The sequence below is a fragment of the Oryctolagus cuniculus genome, chromosome 3, assembly GCF_051225735.1.
Source record: "Oryctolagus cuniculus isolate XC-2025 breed Fujian yellow rabbit chromosome 3, ASM5122573v1, whole genome shotgun sequence".
Classification (NCBI taxonomy): Eukaryota; Metazoa; Chordata; class Mammalia; order Lagomorpha; family Leporidae; genus Oryctolagus; species Oryctolagus cuniculus.
Window position 1 is genome coordinate 142,756,276 of NC_142869.1, and position 22,026 is coordinate 142,778,301.

The 22,026-nt window shown below is 39.1% G+C and overlaps 1 protein-coding gene and 1 pseudogene across 18 annotated transcripts in view; one reads left to right on the forward strand and one right to left on the reverse strand.

The window, feature by feature from the left end:
* The window catches only part of MAGI2 (membrane associated guanylate kinase, WW and PDZ domain containing 2), a 1,587,879-nt gene that overhangs the window by 533,512 nt on the left and 1,032,341 nt on the right, over positions 1–22,026 (reverse strand). For all 18 annotated transcript variants that reach the window (XM_070071222.2, XM_070071219.2, XM_070071216.2 and 15 more), the window contains one exon: positions 7,630–7,840. In XM_070071222.2, coding sequence (XP_069927323.1) covers positions 7,630–7,840 — 211 coding nt within the window. The remainder of the gene's footprint in view (positions 1–7,629; positions 7,841–22,026) is intronic.
* LOC127491860 (U5 spliceosomal RNA) lies at positions 19,936–20,045 on the forward strand (annotated as a pseudogene).

Sequence of the window (22,026 nt, forward strand, 5' to 3'; positions counted from 1 at the left end):
ATGAATTAAGCCTGTGATTATAGAATGAATTCAAAGTACATCTTTGCAAAAATTAAAGAAAAAGAAGAAAGGAAGGAGGGAGGCGGACTGAAGGAGCGAAAGGAAGGAGGAGGGTACACTTCTCCAAAGTGTACCTATAAAATCTGCTTTTTTATATTAATAAAAAAGTGGAAAAAACTTGTTTATATAATCTACATATGGGCATCAGATCTTAGACACTGTACTTAAGAATCAGTTTAGGCCGGCGGCTCACTAGGCTAATCCTCTGCCTTCGGCGCTGGCACCACGGGTTCTAGTCCCAGTTGGGGCACTGGATTCTGTCCTGGTTGCCCCTCTCCCAGTCCAGCTCTCTGCTGTGGCCTGGGAAGGCAGTGGAGGATGGCCCAAGTGCTTGTGCCCTGCACCCACATGGGAGACCAGAAAGAAGTACCTTCAGATCAGCACAGTGCCGGCCATAGTGGCCATTTTGGGGGTGAACCAACGGAGGGAAGACCTTTCTCTCTGTCTCTCTCTCTCACACTGTCTAACTCTGCCTGTCCAAAAAAAAAAAAAAAAAAAAAAAAGAATCAGTTTAATAAAAGAAGATATCAGTGATTGGAGTATTTATTTGGATTAAAACTTAAAATTTTCTTACAGATTGTACACATTCTATTTTCCATTCTCCTTCCCCCCACCCCCATTCACTATGAGGTTTTTTGGCCAAGGTACACATTCCACTTCTTTTTCTTAGGTACACATAACTGGAAAATTAAGAGTGACCCAAGTCAAACCTAATTTTAAGAGGTGTTCTCCTTTCCTTTCTCTTCTCTTCCTTTCTTTATATTGCTATCAAGTTCAAAACAATATTTCTACTACTGCATCAATATTGGAAATGGTTTCTTTCATCAACTGAAATTTTATGAGTGGAATAAGAAATTTTTATTAATAAACACACTTTTTTCCTTTGCTCCATTTTCTCTAACAATAGTCAGACTTAAAACAATGAGACAAGTGCTCTCAAAAAGCCAATTCTGAATCACCGCCCTTAACCAATGGTTAAATGCTATTTTCTTCCTGAGGAAATACAATGCCAGAAGAATGAGACTGAAGTCAAGGGCATCTGACTTCATGAAACACAATCTTTTGAACAAGGTCCACAGAGTCCAGGTAAGTATTTTGGACTCAACAGCAATTTTCAAAATGTGCATAGAAGTTAATGTCTGAATAGCAATAGCTTCATAGGTTCAGAGAAGGCAATAAAGACTGTTGATTGCATTATATATATATATATATATACACACACTCAAATATATATGTACTCTATATATTTCTAAAAAATAAATATTAATTTTAAAGGCATATAAACTGATGAGACTGAGATAATAAAAAAATCCTCACAATTGAGTATATCATTTCCCAAAACACTTTTACTTCTGTATCATCATTCCCAAACAGAAGGCCTATCAAAGAAAATGACTGGATGTATCTAACTGATGACTTAAAGTAGAAACTTTTTGAAAGACTTTATTTACGTAACATTTCACTGTCTTTATTTTCCATTTATACATAGATAGTTCATACAGAAAACTACTGTCAAAATCTCCAAGGTGGTTATATGGTTCCCAAATAGTATTCCTACAATTTTTCTTATATATAGGGATATGTGAGCTTGTCATATGACCTTTCATGTGGTTAGGAAACATTTTTTAAAGAGGTTTTATTATAAATACTGCTTTGGATATTGTAGGTGTTAAGTTGCAAAGTGTTCTGTCTAAAATGCTATTGTCTGAGAATAGGACCAGAATTTGGTGCAGGAACAAGAAAACAAATTGAAAACATATGCAATGTATCCACTATTTTTATAAAGTAAATGGCGAAAAGTAAGCCTAGACCAGCTTTTGTCAGTAGGAGGGACATGCCAAGTAGAAAATGGTTGCCTGAAAATCAAAAAGATGATTTTAAATTCCTCTCCAATAAATTCTAACTTATTTTATCTTCTATTTGATAAATAAAAAGTTTAAATTTGTTGGAAATTGTAACTGGTGGTTTATTTAAAATTAAAGGAATACAGAAATAGCAACAGAAGAAGAAACATGGACTAATTGTGTGTTTATTTAGAATTTACAAACAAATTCAGTTCTGACAAAGATTTGGAAACCATGTATAGCCATGGCATTTTTCAGACATGATTTTTCAGTTTTAAAAGCCTAAGTTTAAAAATCCATTATTTAAGATGACATAGTATTCACTGCCATTCAGAAAGATGGTAGTAAACAAATAGGCTCTTGTTGTCCTTTTTGTTTTTTGTGAAAGCAATAGCAGTCTCTTTTGTGTCACTAACTAAACTGACTTCCAAAACAAAGAGGTAATTTAATGGGATTCCTAAACCATGTTAATCCAGATTAACCCTGTGGCAGCTCTTCTTTATGTAACATTTAGCCTCTGGAATAGTGCATTTCTGGCCAAGAAACTTATAAAACAAATATCATTTGTAATATAAAGATAACTCTTCTCAGTTGATGTTTGTGTACTGGAAAGGAGTATGGAATAATGGGGTTGCCTCAGTAGAGCTGTGTGACCTTGGCAATGTTAATTTGCCCAAAGTTTCTTAGAACCTCATCTATAAAATGGGGATAAATCAAGACTCAATTAGGGTAGTTATGATATAATGGATGTAAATTAGGCACCATAGCAACCTGGGTTAAGAACAAGGAGCTGAAAACAGACCACAGTCTGTGAAAGCTTGAGCCTTGTCCATTTTGTTGACTAATGTATTTCCAGAGTTTAAAATGGGTCTTAGCACATAGTATGTACCCAATAAATATTTCTTGAGTGAACAGAATCAAAGAAACCTTGGCTCTAGCATTTCTTGATTATGTGATGACTTCTTGGTAACTAGTTACTTCTATCATCCTCAGCTTCATAAGTGAGGATGAAAGGACCAGATTGTAAATGCTTGGCATATTAACTAAAATTATTAGTGTAATCTGAATAAAGCCTGAGGAGACTGGGCACTCAATATATGACAACTTATTTTATATTTATATATACTTAATTGGAATTTATAATTAATATTCTGCATACTTAAATATGTTAGTAATGATGTTGTTAGTCAAAGAAACTACTGGTTTTATAAATATACATTTAAAAGTATTGAAAATTGGTTCAACATTAGGCATCATTACCATTTTAAAGCCTGTTTGGAAAAGGGCATTTACTCACAAATTAAAATTATGCTGTTTAAAAGTACTTTCTCAGATATTCACCTTTTACCATTAAAAATCATTGTAAGTGATAAGAAGAAATATTCTTTGATCATTCATCAATGAAAGCATTTTGAAGAACACAGGAAGAACAGCTGCGCTCACTAATTCACCAGTGGTGAGCACAACAGAAAAAAAAAAAAAACCCTCATGTTTTAAGTGCAGAACTTCTAAAGGACTGAGCCATTTAAACTACCTTGCAATACCAAGTAAATCAATAAATATTTCAAAATATTATTGCATAGAAGACAGATGGACTTCCCCTTACCTTAATTCAAAGTCCATCATATACTGAAAGCTAATGTGTCAAGTGCTGATAGTGTTCCCCCGGTTATTCAGAAATAAGTGTAAAGATATACATATGTATTACTTTTCTACACAGGAACAAGGGTCCTGCTCCTTTGTTTCCCTGCATTCAGGGGATAGAATCCAGGAAAGGTCCCAAGGAGCATGGGTGTGCCCTGCCGGAGAGGGACTTCAATTTCACTGCTCCCACAATGCTTTCCCTCTGGCTCTTTCACCTTCCTTTCCTAGTACTCTGCCTCTCCTTTTCTTTTTTTTTTTTTTTTTTAATATATTTATTGACAAATAAAAACTGTATGCATTGTATTCTTAAAAATTGCTGACAATGGATTTAAAAATTTTTTTTCTAAAGATCTACTTAAGAGAGAGAAACAGTGAGCAAGTTTTCATCCACTGATTCACTTCCCAAATGCATGCAACTTCCCAAATGTCTGGATCAAGCCAGGCGGAAGCCAGAAGTTAGGAACTTCATCTGAACCTCCCACATGGGTGGCAGGAACCTAAGTACTTGGGCCATCGTGCTGTGGGGTAGCCCCTAGCTAGGTCTGGCACAGGCTCTTATCTGGACACGAGGAACAATTTGAGGAAAGGAAGGAAAGGTGAGCAGAGAAGATTCTTCTAAAGCAAAACCACATGCTCAAGAATGAGTACAGGCAAGCTTGGGAGGAAAAAAAAAAGCAGCTGACAGTGCCTTTTTAAAGTGTTCTCACCATACACAAAAAATGTCAAGTATATGAGATAATGCAGATCAGCTTGTTTCAGTCATTCCACAATGTGTGTGTGTATACATATTTCTATCTTGTTCCTTTTAATCTTGCTCTCTGTTACCAGGACTCTGCTTCAGGGTTGCCTCTGGGTCACATCTTGTTTTAAGAGCTTCTTAATCCTTACTGCATAACCACACTGCTTGCCCTGTCTCTGACTCCGGCTCTGCCACATTCACTTCTGGGGATTTTTGCAGCATAGAGTTTGTTCCTATCAGGATTTTTTGGGATAGTAACAGCAGAGGTGCTCACTGATCAGTGATGGTGGAAATGTGGATTTTTGTCAAATGTCTTTAAGGAATGGAATGGGGAATTCCAGAGCCAAGGTGAAAGCAGGCAGAAGTCAGGGACAGAAGGAGGGAAAAGGAAAGCAGAGTGGAACGTGGGCAGAGAGACAGGAGACTTCTGTGCCAGTGGGAAGGAGTGCAAGGGAAGGGCCAGCCCCCTCTGCTCTGGGGCGCCTGCACTCATCACACAGAAGCCTGAGATTCAGAGGCAGCTTTTTTGAGGCATGGAAATGAAGAGAAACCTGGCCCAGGATGCAGGATGGGCTGGGATGCCACGCTGTGTGCAGGAACCTTCCATAGCAGCTAACCTGATGCTGCCTTCACTACATCCTCCCACTCGGATCCTTCATGGTCACTTTAGCCCCAACCTAGACATTTCATTCCCCTTCTCCCTTAGCACCAGCTTGCTCACCACAAATGAAACTGTCTCCTCTGTTTCATGTGAATTTCCCACTTTATCCTATCTCTGCTCCTAATACTCAAACCATACATTGATCTTAATACTTACACTTTACATTGACCCTCCTCTCAAGTATTAAGGAGATTGAAAAAAAAAAACAAACAGAAAAAGGCGATCATTTGCTCGCCTTTCAAAAGCACTAACATTCCAGCATAACCAAACCAGGCCGTTACTTCCCAGGCTTCACCAACTAACGTATACTGCCGTGATCCAGACAGCAGACTCCTGAGCAGTTCTGAGACATCCAGGGACCGGGCCTTGGTAACACCACTTCCGTTCCCCAAGTGCTCTGTTTTCCAACATTCTCTATGGTGCTTCTTTTTACGTCTTAGGCCCTACGCCAAGCTTACCTCCTCTGAACAGCATCACAAAATTCAGAAATTACCAGCTAATTGTTCATAATTACCATCCTCTTCCCTCACAGGACAGTAAGTTTTAAGAGCTGGTATAGAATATTCAGTCTTTCAATGATGACACTGTGTGACTGACTACAACAACAGAACTGCTTTGCTAGATTCTCTCAAGGCCAGTCATGGCTCCATTATTTACTATACTGCACACCCAGAGTCCTGGTTCTGTCCTCCAAAGTCCCTTTTCTTTACATATCTAAAATGTGACACAGTTCAAAGAAGAAAGTTAACCTCACAACCACAGAGAAAGAACATGTGTAACTGCATTATTGGGAAGCACTTGCTAAGGACAGTTTTTTAATCAACTTATGCTCCCTTCCTTCTATTATTTGCACAAAGCCTTGTTCCTCCTATACATACAATAAAAATTAAAAAAAAAAAAAACCTTGCCATCATTTCCTTGTTCTGAATATCAGTTGCTCCAAGTCAATGCATGGCCTCACTTCTAGGATTTATATATCTGATTTCTGGGCTGCAATGATGTCATGCTGTGCTCATCAAAATCAAAAATATGTTTCTTGATATAAATATAATGCGGAGTTTTCCATCGGTCACATTTGAAAAACTCTACTATGACTGTCTCTTTACCAATTAATTTATAAAAATGTTCTTTGTGTCACTGATTTTAGCAATAAAACAATAATGTAAGAGATTTTTATTCTTTTTTTTTAACTTAGAACGTTTGCTGAGAGGTGAATGCCAGTGATTCATTTTCTGCAAAACACTATTTTTTCTCATCCATGTTGGTGTCAAGCAGAGCACCAAATAATTACCTGATTATATATTCCCTGGGCCACACGTATCAGAGTTTCCAACTTCACGTGAGAATTAAATATTGGCATGTGGTAACATTTCAATTTCACAACAGACTTCTGCCTATGGAGATCTAAGTCATAACTCACTCCAGGTTGGGAAAGGAAATCCAGTTTTAATATTTTTCTTGAATAATCAGAGTTTACATATTTGCATATACTGTCAACACTGAACACTTCAGTTTCTGCATTTTTTTTGTCTCTAAGGTTTATAGAACTCTGAGGGAATAAATGTTGTTCATGTACCATATTTGTAGTTTTTTTTTTCTTTCTAATGAATTGTGGTTGTCTTATACACATCAATAATTTATTTTTAGGGTAACATAGTTAACTTTGGAGTTCCTTTAAGAAAGGCTAATCTACTCCTAGAAATAAAGAAAAAATAAAGCTTTATTGTTGAGAAAATAAATGAAAATTTTGTATTTTAGAAAGAAGTAAGAAAGAAAAAAAAGATTAGATTGCGCATCACCACAGAGTTCAGGATTAGCCTTTCAGTTTCCTTGGGAAGTCATAAACATGTCAATCAGCAGATAAAATGTAATGTAATAAAAGGAAGTAGAATGAACTATACAAAACAGATTATTTTAGAAACACCTGGACTCAGGGTCAAATGCTTTAACCTTTTTCTTTTGTGATCAGCAAATATTTTGCTTTAAATTGTTGTATCCTGGGGCCTGCGCTGTCATATAGCAGGTAAAGCCACGGCCTGCAGTGCCAGCATCCCATATTGGTGCTAGGTGGAAACCCGGCTGCTCCACTTCCAATCCAGTTTTCTGCTATGGCCTGGGAAAGCAGTAGAAGATGGCCCAAGTCCTTCGGTACCTGCACCCACGTGGGAGACCTGGAAGAAGCTCCTGGCTGCAGATCGGCCCAGCTCCAGCCATTGCGGCCATTTGGGGAGTGAACCAGTGGATGGAAGATCTCTCTCTCTCTTCTTATGCCTCTCTGTAACTCTGTCTTTCAAATAAATAGATAAATAAATAAATCTTTAAATATATATTGTTGTAACCTATTTAACTGAACAGAATAGTAGGCATTTCTGGCAATGTAATAATTTGGTCTTTGAAAGAGCTGGATAAGCATCCAGTAATAACAGCACATGGCAATTTGCCTTTTGAGTCACAACTGTAATAGATGTGACAATGGAATTATTTAATTCATTTTTGATTTATAGTTATACTCTAGGAACAGTAACTGTTAAGGCACCATTCCATTCCTCTCTGAAAAAGAAAGGAGCTATTACCAGAAACAATAAAATTTCATGTTTTTTTTTTGCCACATCTGCTCTTGCTATATCACTTTTATTCTGCCATGACCTTTATGGAATGGTGAAAACAATAAATACACTCACTCAATGAAGTAGACTTCGCCCTTCTCTGTGTAGGCCATTTCCCAGTTATCAGGCAATGGGTCCGAGTCCTCACTCTCTTCAGGCTTGGTTGGCTTTGTATCCTCCATGTGCTCCTTCAGCTCCTCAGGCTGACTGTACACTGGCGCAGGATAAGGCTGGGAGGGGGTCTCCCCTGAGGCACCTGCACTCTTGTCTTCCTGTTCACTGGATTCTGTAAGAGAATGGGAACACGTGGTTAGTCACTCCAACCATGGCCACTTGGCAATGAGTATGGAGTATGCTGCACCAGGGGATATACCCTATGAATGCTAATAAAAAATATTTTCAGAAAAAGAATACTTGCAAACAGCTCCAAAAATGATCACTAGGTCCATTTGCATTTTCATTTCATTGTTGTTTACCTAACTTGAGATTTATTATTTCTAATTTTTAAACAGATATATTTACTTATTTAAAAGGCAGAGTTACAGATAGACAGTAGGAGACAGATCTTCCATTCACTGGTTCACTCCCCAAATGGCTATAACACTCGAGACTGGGCCAGACTGAAGCCAGGAGCCTGGAATTACATCTAGTCTCCCACATTGGTGGTAGGGGCTCAAGTACTTTGGCCATTTGCTTCCTTTCCAGGTGAATTAGCAGGGAACAGAATTGGAAATAGAACATCTGAGATTTGAACTGGTGCCCATAGGGGATGCTGCCATTACAAACAGTAGCTTAACTCACTGCACCACAAGGCTGGTTCCTGAACTGGAAGTTAAAAGATGGAATGTAAGGACTATTCTACAACACAGGTGTGGTAGATAGAATAACAACCCCTAAAGATGTTCATGTCCTAATACATGGGACATGGGAATGTTACTTCATACAGGAAAACATTTGCAATTGTGATAAGTTAAAGGCCTGGAGATGGGGGAAGCGATCTTTGATTGTTCAGTCAGGCTCCACGTAACTATAATCCTCCTTGAAAGTGGAAGACGGAAGCAGAAAAGGAGAGCAAGAAGGGATGTGATTCCTAAAGAATGACGTAGAGGGATGCAATGATGATTACTCTGAGGAAAGAAAAATGGATGTAAAAGCCAAGAAAAATGGGACTACAAGCCAAGTTGAAGCTGGAAAAAGCAAGGAAGTGAATCATTCCTAGAGACTCCAGGAACACTGTCCTGCCAACACTTTGCTTTGTGCCCTTTGAGACCCATGCTAGACTTGTACTTACCAAACTGTAAGATTATACATCTGCATTGATTTAAATCACTAAATTGTGGTAATTTGTTACAACAGCAAAAGAAAACTAATGTGGGGAGCAACTGGGAGCAACTCGGACTAGACTAAGTTACTGGAATTAAGACTTATTCTATGCATCTGCTTTCCCACAATATGGCGCTGAGAAGGGAAACAGCTTCTACACAGCTGCCTCCAGTTCAACCAATAAACTGTGGGACCTGCTCCTGATTGGAGGAGAGCAGCGTACTCGGCATGTGGGTAGCAGAGTTGGGATTGGTGGAAGAGGACTATAAAGGAGGAGAGAGACGGCATGCACCAGGAACATCTAAGGGGAACATCTAAGGGGAACACCTGTGCAGCCCCCGAGAGAGCCGGCCGGCAGTGTGCTGCTCCCCCACGGAAGTGGGGAAAGTGGCCAGGGGGAACCGCCCTTCCACGGAGGTGGAAGGGACGGTAGCCAACCCGGGAAGAACCAGCAGCAAACCCGGGGAGGGCCGAGCAGACAAAAGAACAGCGCAGGGTCCTGTGTCGTTCCTCCGTGAAGACGGGGAGCGACAACTAATACAACAGAACAAAAACTAAAAGGAATACCTAGCTTAAGAGCAATGAAAACAATTCTGGAGCACAGACCCAATATCCCTAATATGAAAATAGCAGGAGTTCCAGAATGAGACAAAGGAACCCAAGGGGAAGAAATAAGTCAATAAATGGTATATGACAAAAGTTATGTAAGGTTGAAACACCCAACTGCAGACTGATGTGGTTCACTAAATCTATGGTCAGATTAATGAAACATGTAGATCCCTGAACACACATAGTTGTAGTTTCCAAACTACCATGTTAAATGAATAAAAATGATTCCTTAGGAGGAACACGAAATAGAAGATCACCAGACCTTTCATTATTAATACCCTATATTCAAAAGATAGTAGGGTAATAACTAAACTGGCCTGAACTTAATCAACTCTGTCAAGAAAACATTAATCTAATCCAAAGAAAGTTACTTTTGAACATACAAAATTTCTGAATGTACACTACCCATGTATCTTAAATCAGGACAACATCTGAATTATCCTAGGCACACATGATGAATGATCAGGGCAGAAATCTCAAAATATGGGAAGAAAAGGAAAAAAAATACAAGATAAGGATAAATGAGTCCTGTATAATATAGTGAAATGTAAATGGAAGATTATCACGTTTCTGGAAATTTGTAGTATATACTATTAAAGACAGATTCTCAAAAGAGATTAAAAATATATGGAACACCTAACAAGGCCTGAGTCTTAAACTTCTATCTGAAGATGACCTATGCTCTATAAAGAAATTATGAAGTTCTCACTGGGTGACATATCAGAGAGTGAGTACATACCATTTTCAAGGTTACTTTTTCATCAGATTGAATTATTGGGCAAATATTTTGGTCAAGGTGTAGGCTTAACTCTATAATGGAGATATTTTTAAACCATCCTATAATGTGTATTTTGTCTAAGCTATTCAGTATTTTTTTTCCTTCCAATATGCTGAGATGTATAGTTTTTATACAATTTTAAGTGTCATAAGTGCGGTCTAAAGAGAAAGATAGTCTCAGAGTCACAGGCAAAGCAAGTCTTCTTTCCAATATTTGCAAATGTGATCACATCAGAGACTTCTTTCAGAGAAATACAGAGATAAAGAAGGGCTGGGTTAAGCAAGGCCCTATAAAGCATGCTCAGAACTTGGGATTGTATCCTGAGAACAAAGAGAAGGTGTTGCTATATCTTACTCATGGAGATGACAAAATTAGATGCTCATTTTTCATGAAGACCCTCTTGAGTATTCTGGGGGATTCAAGGGAGGGACCAGTGGAGGCTTTTAGAGCAGCAGGAAGTTAATTTTGTACTCCAGACAGCAGATGGTGGTGGTATGAATGTTTAGAGTGTAGATTTTATATTATTTTTAAAAATGGACAAATAAGGAAAAATGGTAACACTGGTGGGTGGTGAAGTTATTCACTGAGATAGAGACAGTGGTGGTGAGGAACAGAACTCTGGGGCAAGGAGAAACCTACGGATACAGTTTTGGGCACACTGAGCTGGAGTTCTACACTAAAGTTACATTGATGTCACCTCTAGGAGTTCCTGGCTAGAAAGAATCAATCTGAAAGAGTATAGCCTACCCTACAGCTGGATTGCATTGTAATTTTTATATTTTTTCTTTCTTTCTTTTTTTTTTTTTTTGTTGTTGTTGACAGGTAGAGTGGACAGTGAGAGAGAGAGACAGAGAGAAAGGTCTTCCTTTACCATTGGTTCACCCTCCAATGGCTGCTGAGGCCAGCGCGCTGCGGCCGGCGTACCACGCTGATCCGAAGCCAGGAGCCAGGTACTTATCCTGGTCTCCCATGGGGTGCAGGGCCCAAGCACTTGGGCCATCCTCCACTGCACTCCTGGGCCACAGCAGAGAGCTGGACTGGAAGAGGGGCAACCGGGACAGAATCCGGCGCCCCGACCGGGACTAGAACCCCGTGTGCAGGCGCCGCAGGTGGAGGATTAGCCTATTGAGCCGTGGTGCCGGCCTGCATTGTAATTTAAACCAGGAGAAAATGAAATTGCCTAGAGAGCCAGGGTGAGGAGTGGAAACAAGAATCCCTAGAACAGTTATCTGAAGAATCCTAACATTGAGCAGTCACTGAGAGAAAGAATTGGCAAAAGGAGATGAGGAAACAGCAGCCATGGAGGCCATGGCAAAACCAGTAGAACTTTACACCATTAATGCCAAGCCAAACACCTGTCTGTGGCCAGCAAGACAAGGGCAAGGCATCTACTGAAATTATGAACATGGCAATCACTGGAGTACTGAAGGTGTAGAAGTGTACAAGCCAGATTAGAATGGGTTACAGAACAAATGAAGAGAAAGTATAAAATATGTGGGTGGAGAGTTCATTCAAGAAGCTTACCTATAAACAAATGGTTTTTCCAACTACATAATACTATTAATTTCTCAAGAGAAATGTAAGATATTTCTTTTAAAAATTTCTAGAGTTTCTGGAGAATCCTTTAATCATATTTTTATTTATTTGTCAGATTCCTGAGCAAAGTTCTCCCAGTTTATCTAACTCATTTGTTTATGCATTCATTTCTTTATTATTACTTAATTGACCAATGCTTACACTAGAAATCATGAATTTAATACTTACATTGTGCAGGTTAATCTGAGAAGAGTTTAATAAGGGAGACAAAAAGATCTTTTAATAGGCTATTGAGAATTGGGTTGAGCGAGAAGCAATAAATGGCATCTGCTTCCTCCATCTGAACAAGGACAAGACACAAGTAGAGCAAGTGGAGAACCACAGCATTCCCACATTTACTATTCATAAAGGCTAGTTTTAAGATGTAGTTTATAATGAAATTCAGGGCTTCCAGGGAAACTCGATCAGAACTGTTTATTCCCTGGCAGTGCTGAACTGGCACAGGCCCACCCCCCCCGCCCCATGCAGAAGCAGAACCTGCTCCTAGAAGAGCAGAGTAGAACATTAGAAGGAAAAGGGGAGCTGAGCGAAGAAAGCCCAGAATCTTGTTCCAAGTCGTCTCACTGAGATAACACCCTCTACCTCTCGTGGGCCGAGCGAGCCACGTTGCCAGTAGGGTTCAAACTCATTTCTCTCCTAGATATTCATGGCAACCCAGGGGTGGAGCAGTGGTATATGTTATATATAACGAGTCCCACAGGAAGGATTTGTGAAATGATACCCAACCACACTAAAGAGTTGTTTGAAATTTTTGAGAGAGACAGCGTAGCAAGTAAAGAACTTAAAGCAGCTGAGGAACTCAAACATTTCATACTCAAGGAGAGAAGGAACTAGACTTATATTTCCTATTTTACCACAAATGGCATTAACAAACTCAATAAACATTTCTTGAGAGCCTACTAAATGCCAAGAACCAAGTTCGACAATGTGCCATAAAGGAGAATATGATCCAAATACCGAATAACTGTTTGCTAAGGTGGCCATAAGGAAATACCACAAATGGAGTGGCGTAAACAGCTACAGTCTCACAGCTCTGCAGGCCAGAAGCCCTGCATCCAGGCATGGGCAGGGCCAGGGAAGGAACTGTGTCAGGCTCCTCTTCTGGCCCACCTAGTAGTTCCCTGGCTTGTGGCAATGCGACTCCAGGCTCCACATGATGTTCTGCCTGTGTGCATCTGAGTTCCAGCTTCCTCTTACAAGCACATCACTTACATATGATCAGCAGCCCATTCTAGTTTGTTGTGATCTCATCTTAAGTAATTAAATTTACAGTAACCCTGGGGCTGATGTTGTGGTGCGGCATGCTAAGCCACTGCTTGCAATGTTGGCATCCCATACTGGAGTACTGGCTCAAGCCCCTGCTACTCCACTTCTGATCCAGTTCCTTGCTAATGTGGCTGGAAAGGGAGTGGAAGATGGCCTAAGTGCTTCTGTCACTACCACCCATATAGAAGGCCAGGATGGATTCCTGGCTCCTCCCGTAAGCCTGGCCCAAACCTTGCTATTGCAGCCATGTGGTGAGTGAACCCATGGAGGGAAGATCAGTTCTCTCTCTCTCTCTCCCTCCCTCTCTCTCTCTCTCTCTCTCTATATATATATATATATATATATCTCCAATAAATAAAAAAAATCTTCTAAAAATGTGCAATGATGTTATTTCCAAATAAAGTCATATTCGTAAATGCTGGAAGTTTGGATATCAACATAGGCATTTGGTGGGCAGAGTGGAGGATGCAGCAGAATCCAATGTGTAAAATGGCTTATTAGATTATTTGTTCATCTTATAATTAACTGAGTCAGTATTTACTTCGTATTGAGTTGCAAGTTACTATTCCATCAAGTACTGTTTTATGCCACATCTTAGCTGTTCCCTTGATTAATAAGGAAAACAGAAGTTACGTTTGCTGCATTTTGGATAATATGATGTTGTTTGTCTTATGAATGTGGCTTAAATTTTTAAAAACAAACATATATATTGGGTACTGTGTAAGTAGCTAAGAAATTGCCCATGAAGAACAGAAGAGACTTAAACTAATAAAGGAAGGGAAAGAATAAGAAATTACATGCCAATCATGGTGCCTGTGTCAAACATTCCTGATGGTACCCCCAGCCCCATGGAGTTCAAAATAGAAGCACACACATGCAATCATGCCTTCACTCACATTTATATATATATATATATATATATATATATATAATATATACATATATGTCAGATTTGTGGCTTGAGAATCTCTGAACTATTCAAATTCTGACTAAGAAGGAGCCAAATAATCCGTGCATGTTTTATTTTTAGAGCAGTGTGAAACAAATTCCTGATTAGGAGGGAGCCATGTAAAATTATCTATTTTGAGTTCCAAGACACATGGCTCAGTGCACTGTTATTGTTAAATCTAAAAATGATCTTTTCTGGATATATGTAAAACATATTTCTTCCTTAAGATGCTATCCAGAATAAACACTGGCATTTTTCTAATCATTCCACATTGTATTTCTATTTCACTAAGACATCTTGCAAACCAGAGCAAAGACTGTTTATTTGCAATCACAAAAGAAACAATGAATATTTCAATAAAAAGGAATGCTTATTAAAGAATGATAATGATGAAAATTTTCCCTGGAAACAGGGCTGTTTAAATTCTTAGAAATAATATGGAAATATTGTGGCATAAAACAGACATTTATAACATATGGGTATAATATTGTAAACAGTGGGCCAGAAAAACCATATTTTATCTATACTTCTACTGGGATTTTGCTTATTTCCTTCTCCCCATAAGAAATTTCAGAAAAGCTTGAAAACCACTGCATACTACAGAGACAAAAGGCCACTTAATTGGGAGAGGGTAAAATGTATGCAATTTTGTCATCAGATCATTCCTTATAAAGTGCATGCTCTCCTCTGGTCTGAGGTTTTGATATTACAAAAATATGAATAGTGGCAATTTCATTTGCTTCCAAGCTTATTGCACTTCCAGGATCTAACACATGGCCTTTCAGATGCAGGACAAAGCCTAAATCAGAATGTCATGGCTTTGAATGCCCCCTCTCAGTTTCATTAAAGAACAACCAGGAATCAAGATAAAAATGATTTCGAGAATTCCAACTTAATGCCTTATCCATATTTTCATTTGATGTAGCAAAAATGAAGAATTTGTTTTTAAGATAGATAGGAAATTGTTTATTCCATTTCTATGAACTATCATAAAATTTGAATTTCCAAAATTTATTTCACTCTATGAGAGTGTTTTTCTCTTTATATTTCCAATGGCTATTTCACTAAATCCAGTATTTTTTTTCCTCCTTGTCTTTCTGTTATTTCTCTGGAAATAAGTATGACTGAAGAAATAAGCATGGCTGAGGAAAAAGGATTTTTAAGGAAAGAGAATAGGAATAATTTGAGATTTAACACAATTTTACTTTTCCATTAGCAATTCTCAGCAACAAACACTCTCCACAGGAAACAGTAGTAGAAAACAATTGCTAAGGCTGGTGTCAGACCACTTGGGTGTGAATCTGTCCTATGCCATGTGAAATTGAGCAAGTTATTTAATCATTCTGTGTATGCCTCAATTTCATTAATGGTGCAGTGGGGAAAACAATATTACCTATCTACAAAAATTAGATGTGACAAGCACATATCATGCTTAGAACATAAAACTAAGAGAACATAGTAGGTGTTCAGTGAATGCTATATATTATCATTGGGTTCTACTTAGAACACTAAACAAATTGAGTAGTTAAATTAGCCAAGCAATCCAAATGATTCTGCCTACAGAAAGAAGTTTGGTCAATTTTCTGTGATTTTTTTTAAAGGACTTTAAATGTTTTCAAAAAATCATGAAAGGTTAACAAAGACAACACAGGAAGGTAAGACTTCTTTAAGAAAGAAGTGTGCATTGAGGTTTTCTTCCTCAACGGAGATGTGCAATGAGTTAAACTAGTTTAAAGGAGGAAAAGTAATCCTTAGAAGCCACATTTCCCCAAGTTCTGTTTGTTTTCCAGAGTTTTGCATTTCCTTGCCTGAACAACAGGGTTTGCTACTGACCTTGGTACCACTTTTGCATCTCTGAGGGTACAGATTTAAAGTAGAATTCAAACAGCTTCCCACTGTTCTCTCAGCCCAAGGCTAAGATGATACCTGTGGGCCAGCCTTGACTTTCAAGTCTGTCTACAGTTGACCACCCCTGGCTCTGGTTTCTGTTCCTTTGTGGTAGGGGTCACAGTGGTATACATGATCAGTGCTGAGGACTTCCCCTGTGTTTTTCTAAACTCAAGAAGTCCTTCTAAAGGTATATTCATTAAATGACACAAGGCCTTACTGTATTTTGTAGGAAGACTGTTTGCTTCACTATGGGAAGCCAAAATTCTTAGTTACAATTGTATCCTTGTAATTGATTCTTTAGATGAAAGAATATTACTATTGAGTGATTATTGAGTATTTATTACCTTATATCTAATATAATTTATTTATAAGGTTATACAATTCTTTTTGATCATGGCCATGTGATGGATTATATCCTACAGCAAAAAGTGGAGAACATGCTGTGTTCAGAAAGAAAGCAATAAGATGGTACCCATCTGAATTCTACATAGTCAGTTCATTAATATAAGTCAAAATTGTAGATTATTGCTCAAAAAGTGCTCTTGAAGTAGACAGGCATACAGGTTAAAATGGATTAGGTTTGTGAGCTGGAAGACCAGGCCTTCATCACGCCCCTGTGTGACCTTATGCCCCTACCTGGCCACACCTGAGTACCCACTGGCCAATCAGGTTAATTAACCACTCCCCTTTGAAAGTGGATTGAAAGTCTGGGACAGGGTGCATCTGTCCCTTTCCTCCATATCCCTGGCCCTGGCCTCTTGCCAGGGGGCTCTGAGCCTCCAGGGCGTGTGGCCTTCGGGCCACCTGCCCCATGCTTCCTGGTCTAGATGCTCTTCCATGTGGCTGGTTCCTGGTACTCGGTAGGAATCCAGATTTCCCCTTCTCCTTAGACTGAACTAAAGCCCTCACTCTCCTAAGCATCTTTCACACTGAATAAAAGCTTAAAATGTACCATGCTGCCTTGTTCATTTATGCCAATATTAACAATTCTTCTCTAAATATTATGCAAGAACCTACTTGGGTGTGGGGAGCAACTCGGACTAGACTAAGTTACTGGAATTAAGACTTATTCTATGCATCTGCTCTCCAACAATATGGCGCTGAGAAGGGAGAAACAGCTTCTACACAGCTGCCTCCAGTTCAACCAATAAACTGTAGGACTTGCTCCTGATTGGAGGAGAGCAGTGTACTCGGCGTGTGGGTAGCAGAGTTGGGATTGGTGGAAGAGGACTATAAAGGAGGAGAGAGACAACATGCACCAGGAACATCTATCTGAAGGAACACCTGTGCAGCCCCCGAGAGAGCCGGCCGGCGGTGTGCCGCTCCCCCGTGGAAGTGGGGAAGGTGGCAGGGGGAACCGCCCTTCCACGGAGGTGGAAGGGTCGGCAGCCAACCCGGGGAGGGCCGAGCAGACGAAAGAACAGCGCAGGGTCCTGTGTCGTTCCTCCACGAAGACGGGGAGCAACACTTGGGCTTATTAATATTGGGGATTTATTAATAAACATATGGTGATATCGTATGGCACCCCAAATTCCGATAACATATGTGGCACCCCAATGGGACTTCTGGGGAACTTTAAGAGGCCACATTTCCTATATAATTTTAAGGAGTCAAATTCCGATATCACTCTGACCAATTTTTTTTTTTTTTTTTAAGTTTTAAACCTTTTAAAACACGAAGAGAATCTAATATGGGTGTGAAAGAACATATACATTATATAATTAAATTTTGCTCATCATCTTAAAAAAGTTACTTTTTTGTTATAGTAAAACATGGACATGGAACAAAATCTAAAAGTACAGGAGTGGCTAGGATTGAGTCCCACCTCCACTTCTGATCTAGCTTTCTACTAATGTACCTATGAGGCAGCCTATGAAGGCCCAAGTCCCTGGGTTCCTGCCACCCATGTGAAAGAGCCAGATGGAGTTGTTTGCTCCTTGTTCCTGGCTTCAACTTGGCTGAGGCCCAGCTGTTGTGACATTTACGGACTGAACCAGCACATGGAAGATAATCTCATTCTCTCTCTCTCTCACTCTCTCTCTCTCAAATAAATAAAAATAAATAAACTTTAATAAAGAAATCAAACGTTAAAAATATTAGGGTACAAAGGGGAAGTATGAGGCAAGCCAGTTTTCCTCATGTGGTTATTCCAGTAACTGGCAATCCAGTTAGCAAACATGATTGTTTCTGCTGGTCCTTCAGAGACATTTTCTATGTACATTGAACTGATAATTAGTTGGCAGTTTTTGACTTTTTAGTATGCTTGAAGTGCTGATAAGTGCTAACACATTTCATAGTAAGTTCTTATTATCTAAGAAATGAGAATAAAGGCTGGGCATTTAGACTTTTGGTTTAAGATACCAGTTAAAATATTTGCATGCCACACAGGAGCACCTAGGTCAGATACCCAGAGCCAATTATATCAGCTCTCTGCTACTTGCAGACCTGTGAGGCAGCAGTGATGTCTCAAGGGATTGGGTTCCTGCCACCCACATAGGAAACCTGGATTGATTTTCCAGCTCCTGGCTCTGGCCCAGCTCTGGCCATCTGGGGAATGATCCAGTGTGTGGGAGCACCCTGTCTTTGTGCCTCTCAATCTTTCCCCCCAGCCCCATCTCACCCTGCCACCTCTAAAATAAATATGTGACAATTTTTAAAAAGATATGAAAATGAGGAGGAGTGGGAAATAAATATGCGTATATACACACACACACACCCCTACATTTTTGAAATGGTAACAAATATTTCTCTGTATTATTTGAGGCCAAGAAAGAAATTTAAGTCTATAATAAAATATTAGAACTAGGGGAAATGAGTAATAGTTAACTATGTTTCTGGTTTTTTAGATGATACAATAGTTGAGGAAGTAGGAATCCCCAATCTTGTATAGAAATTATTTTTATTTATAATATTTATGAGCAAATTATATCTCATCTATTTAGAGGGCTAGCCAAGAAATGAGAATTACTAGGAAAGCATATTCAGTGCCTAAAATTACTTTTATCTAAATATAAAACCAGCAATGGTTGCAAACTGTTTGCAGAACTAAAAGAACAATATGGGAAATGATGAAAATGGAAAATTCAATGTCTATGAGTGAAATATGACAAGGAAAAATATTTCCTGAGATATTAAAAAAACTAAATAGCAAAGAATAATTAGAAAGATTTGTAGAGGAACTTATTTTCCATCAATAGAGGAGAAAAACAGCTGCCTTAGTTTCTTGCTTCTACAATATTTAATTTTTAACACTTTAATAATACAAGCAGAATGCAACAATGGCAATAAAATTAATCATCACAGCTCTATGTTGTGTGATTTTCATAATTACTGAATTCTAAAGACATTTTTCATATGGAAATAGCCTCCAATCTTCAACAAACTTTGGGGTGAGAGAAACTGATATAAACATTGAAAATATTCAAAGACCATAGCAAGATCTGAAGTAAAATATAGGACACGGTACATACAATATTTCTTAGAGCTTCCTTTCAAAGTTCTGGAAAAAAAAAGTCAGGAGAATAGTTCTATATGAAACATCATCTTACCTTCTGAAGTTTCAAGAACTTCAAAGAGACAGCAGGAGAAAAAGGAGACTTTGTTTAATTTTCATTTTGATTTCATTCAAGTTCTGTTCTTTGGGGCCAAACTGGAGTCAAGGTACTTTTGTACGGGAGTAAGAAGCCAATTAGGACATCAGACTGCTATCCCCGGCGATGGAGTCAAGAAGAAGGGAGGGTTGCACAAAGGGACTACACCCAGGACCTTCCTTCTATAGATGGCCGGCCCCAGCCAGAAATAACTAGAGCTATCTTTGACAGCACTCACTGGGATTTCAAGGGAAAATTATAAGCGCTTCTCTGAGGAGAAGTATGAGATAGAGAAAACAGAGACATAGACTAACCTCAAACCTTAGAAAACAGATGGTTATGAGCTGGACAAGGCATAGATTAAGAATGCCTGAGAATATACTCTGGTTTCTCTTCAGATCAAATAAATCTTTCACCTTTTACTAAAGATTTTCATGAAGAATGCCTGGCAAACCTTAATAAACATAGGTATTAAATTTTTTTATTTACATATGTGAAACTGAGAGAAAGAGAGGGGGAAACAGAGGGAGACACTTAAAAACTATTTATTTGTGAGTGAGATAGAGCTCTCCTTTGCTGGTTTACTCCTCAGGTGCCTACACCAGCCAGGGCTGGGCCAGGCTGAAGCCTGCAGCCAGGACCCCAATCACCTAGGCCCTCAGCTGCTGCACCCTATCTGCATTAGCTTGGAGCCAGAATCACAGGGAGCAGAGCCAAGAATTGAACTCAGACACTCTGCTATGGGATGCAGGCATCCCAGCTGGCATCTTAACCCCTAAGGCCAAATTTCCACTCCCAGACCTAAGCATCCAACAGTACACCGGCTTTCTCTAAGCACTGTATAAATGTGAGGTCTGACCCTGCATGTCTCAATCAAGTATGAAATCTCTCACCATTACATAAATGCTCATAGAAGTAGAAAACCTCCACAGAGGTTGTGTTCAGGCTCTTAGAAGTGCTGAATCAGATGGCGGGCATGGGGAAGTTCACATAAATGCATTGCTTTCTGTGCAACTGAAAACTGAGTCTGTCTTGATTTAGAATGACACCTCTGACACCAGTCCCAAGTTTATTTCTAAAGGGTATATTTCTAATTATTGCTTGCTAACCACAAACTCTAATGTGAACACAGAGTTACTTTATATTCACAACCTGGACACTCAGAGCATTTCATATTAGGCCAGTTTTATCATTCAAATAATCCTTTCAAGAACAGATGGAATGCTCCTCATCGATAAATGGGACATCTAATTTTAGAAGAGTACTTTAAAATTGCCCAAGAAATTTTCCCAACCAATGGAGAGAGAAAACTCAGTACTGTATTTCGGAACAAGGTCATAAAATTAAGCTTCCTAAAAAAAAAAAAATGATGAAGATGTGGGAGAATACACAAGTCGTAGTCTCTGTGAACCCACAGAAAAATAGGCAGGGATTAGGCATTGGGGTGGTTTTAGAGTGGGGCATTATTCACAGGAAAACAGCGAGATTCACTATGGAGGGCATAATTCTTCTGACAGTGACAGGATCGCATTCACAGGACCAGGACTGATGGTGCATGCACAGTCAGCGTGCCAAGCAGCACAGGACCTGGCTGCGGGGCCCTAATGGTGAACTGAGATCATTGCCGAGGACACTCGATGACCACATAAGGGACACTCTGTTTGCTCTCTGGGAGCTGCAGTTCATTTGCACTAATTGCAGGCCTGGGGGTCTGGAGAAGGCAGCTCTGTGTGCACATACTGTATTCCCTTTGTTGGGGAAGGTAGCTCTCACGGGCCCTGTTCTTCCTGGCATTGTGTGTGTCTGTATTAACTGAGAGATTTAACTGCTCTTAAAATATATGTGCATTTCTAATTCGTTGCACTAGGCTTACTAATGGCTAGTGAGAGGAAGCTACAAGATAATAGTGAATTACTGTCCGGAAAAGTTCAGCAGATAACTCATGAGATAAAAGAAATCCAGGAAAGCTTAACCCAATTATTCTGGTTTACAAGACTTTCCTTTCCGAAGAAAAGTTGATTCTGTTACAAAAATTCTATCTACAAATTTATCATCTATATGTTTTAACATTTTGAAAGTTAGGGAGATTCAATGATTCTCACCTCAGAGAATTTATTTTGAAAAGTATCTTTCTGCATAATTTTCCTTATACAACTTTCAATAGAATATAGGAAATCTCATATCTTTAAAATTTAGGAAACACTGAATACTGTAAAATAAGTAAAAAGAAATGTAATCATATTGATCCAGTAAAGCTTTCACATTTTCTATTTAAAAGTTAGTTGGGACTGATAAAAACTAAAGAATTTCTAAGTACTTGAAATATTTAATGATATATAGCAGAAACAGGTGTTTAGCCTAGTAATTAAGATGGCCACATCCCAAATAGGGGCACCAGGTTCAATTCCTAGCTCTGGCTCCTGATAATGCAGATAATGGGAGATAGTGCAGATGGTTCAAATAACTGGGTT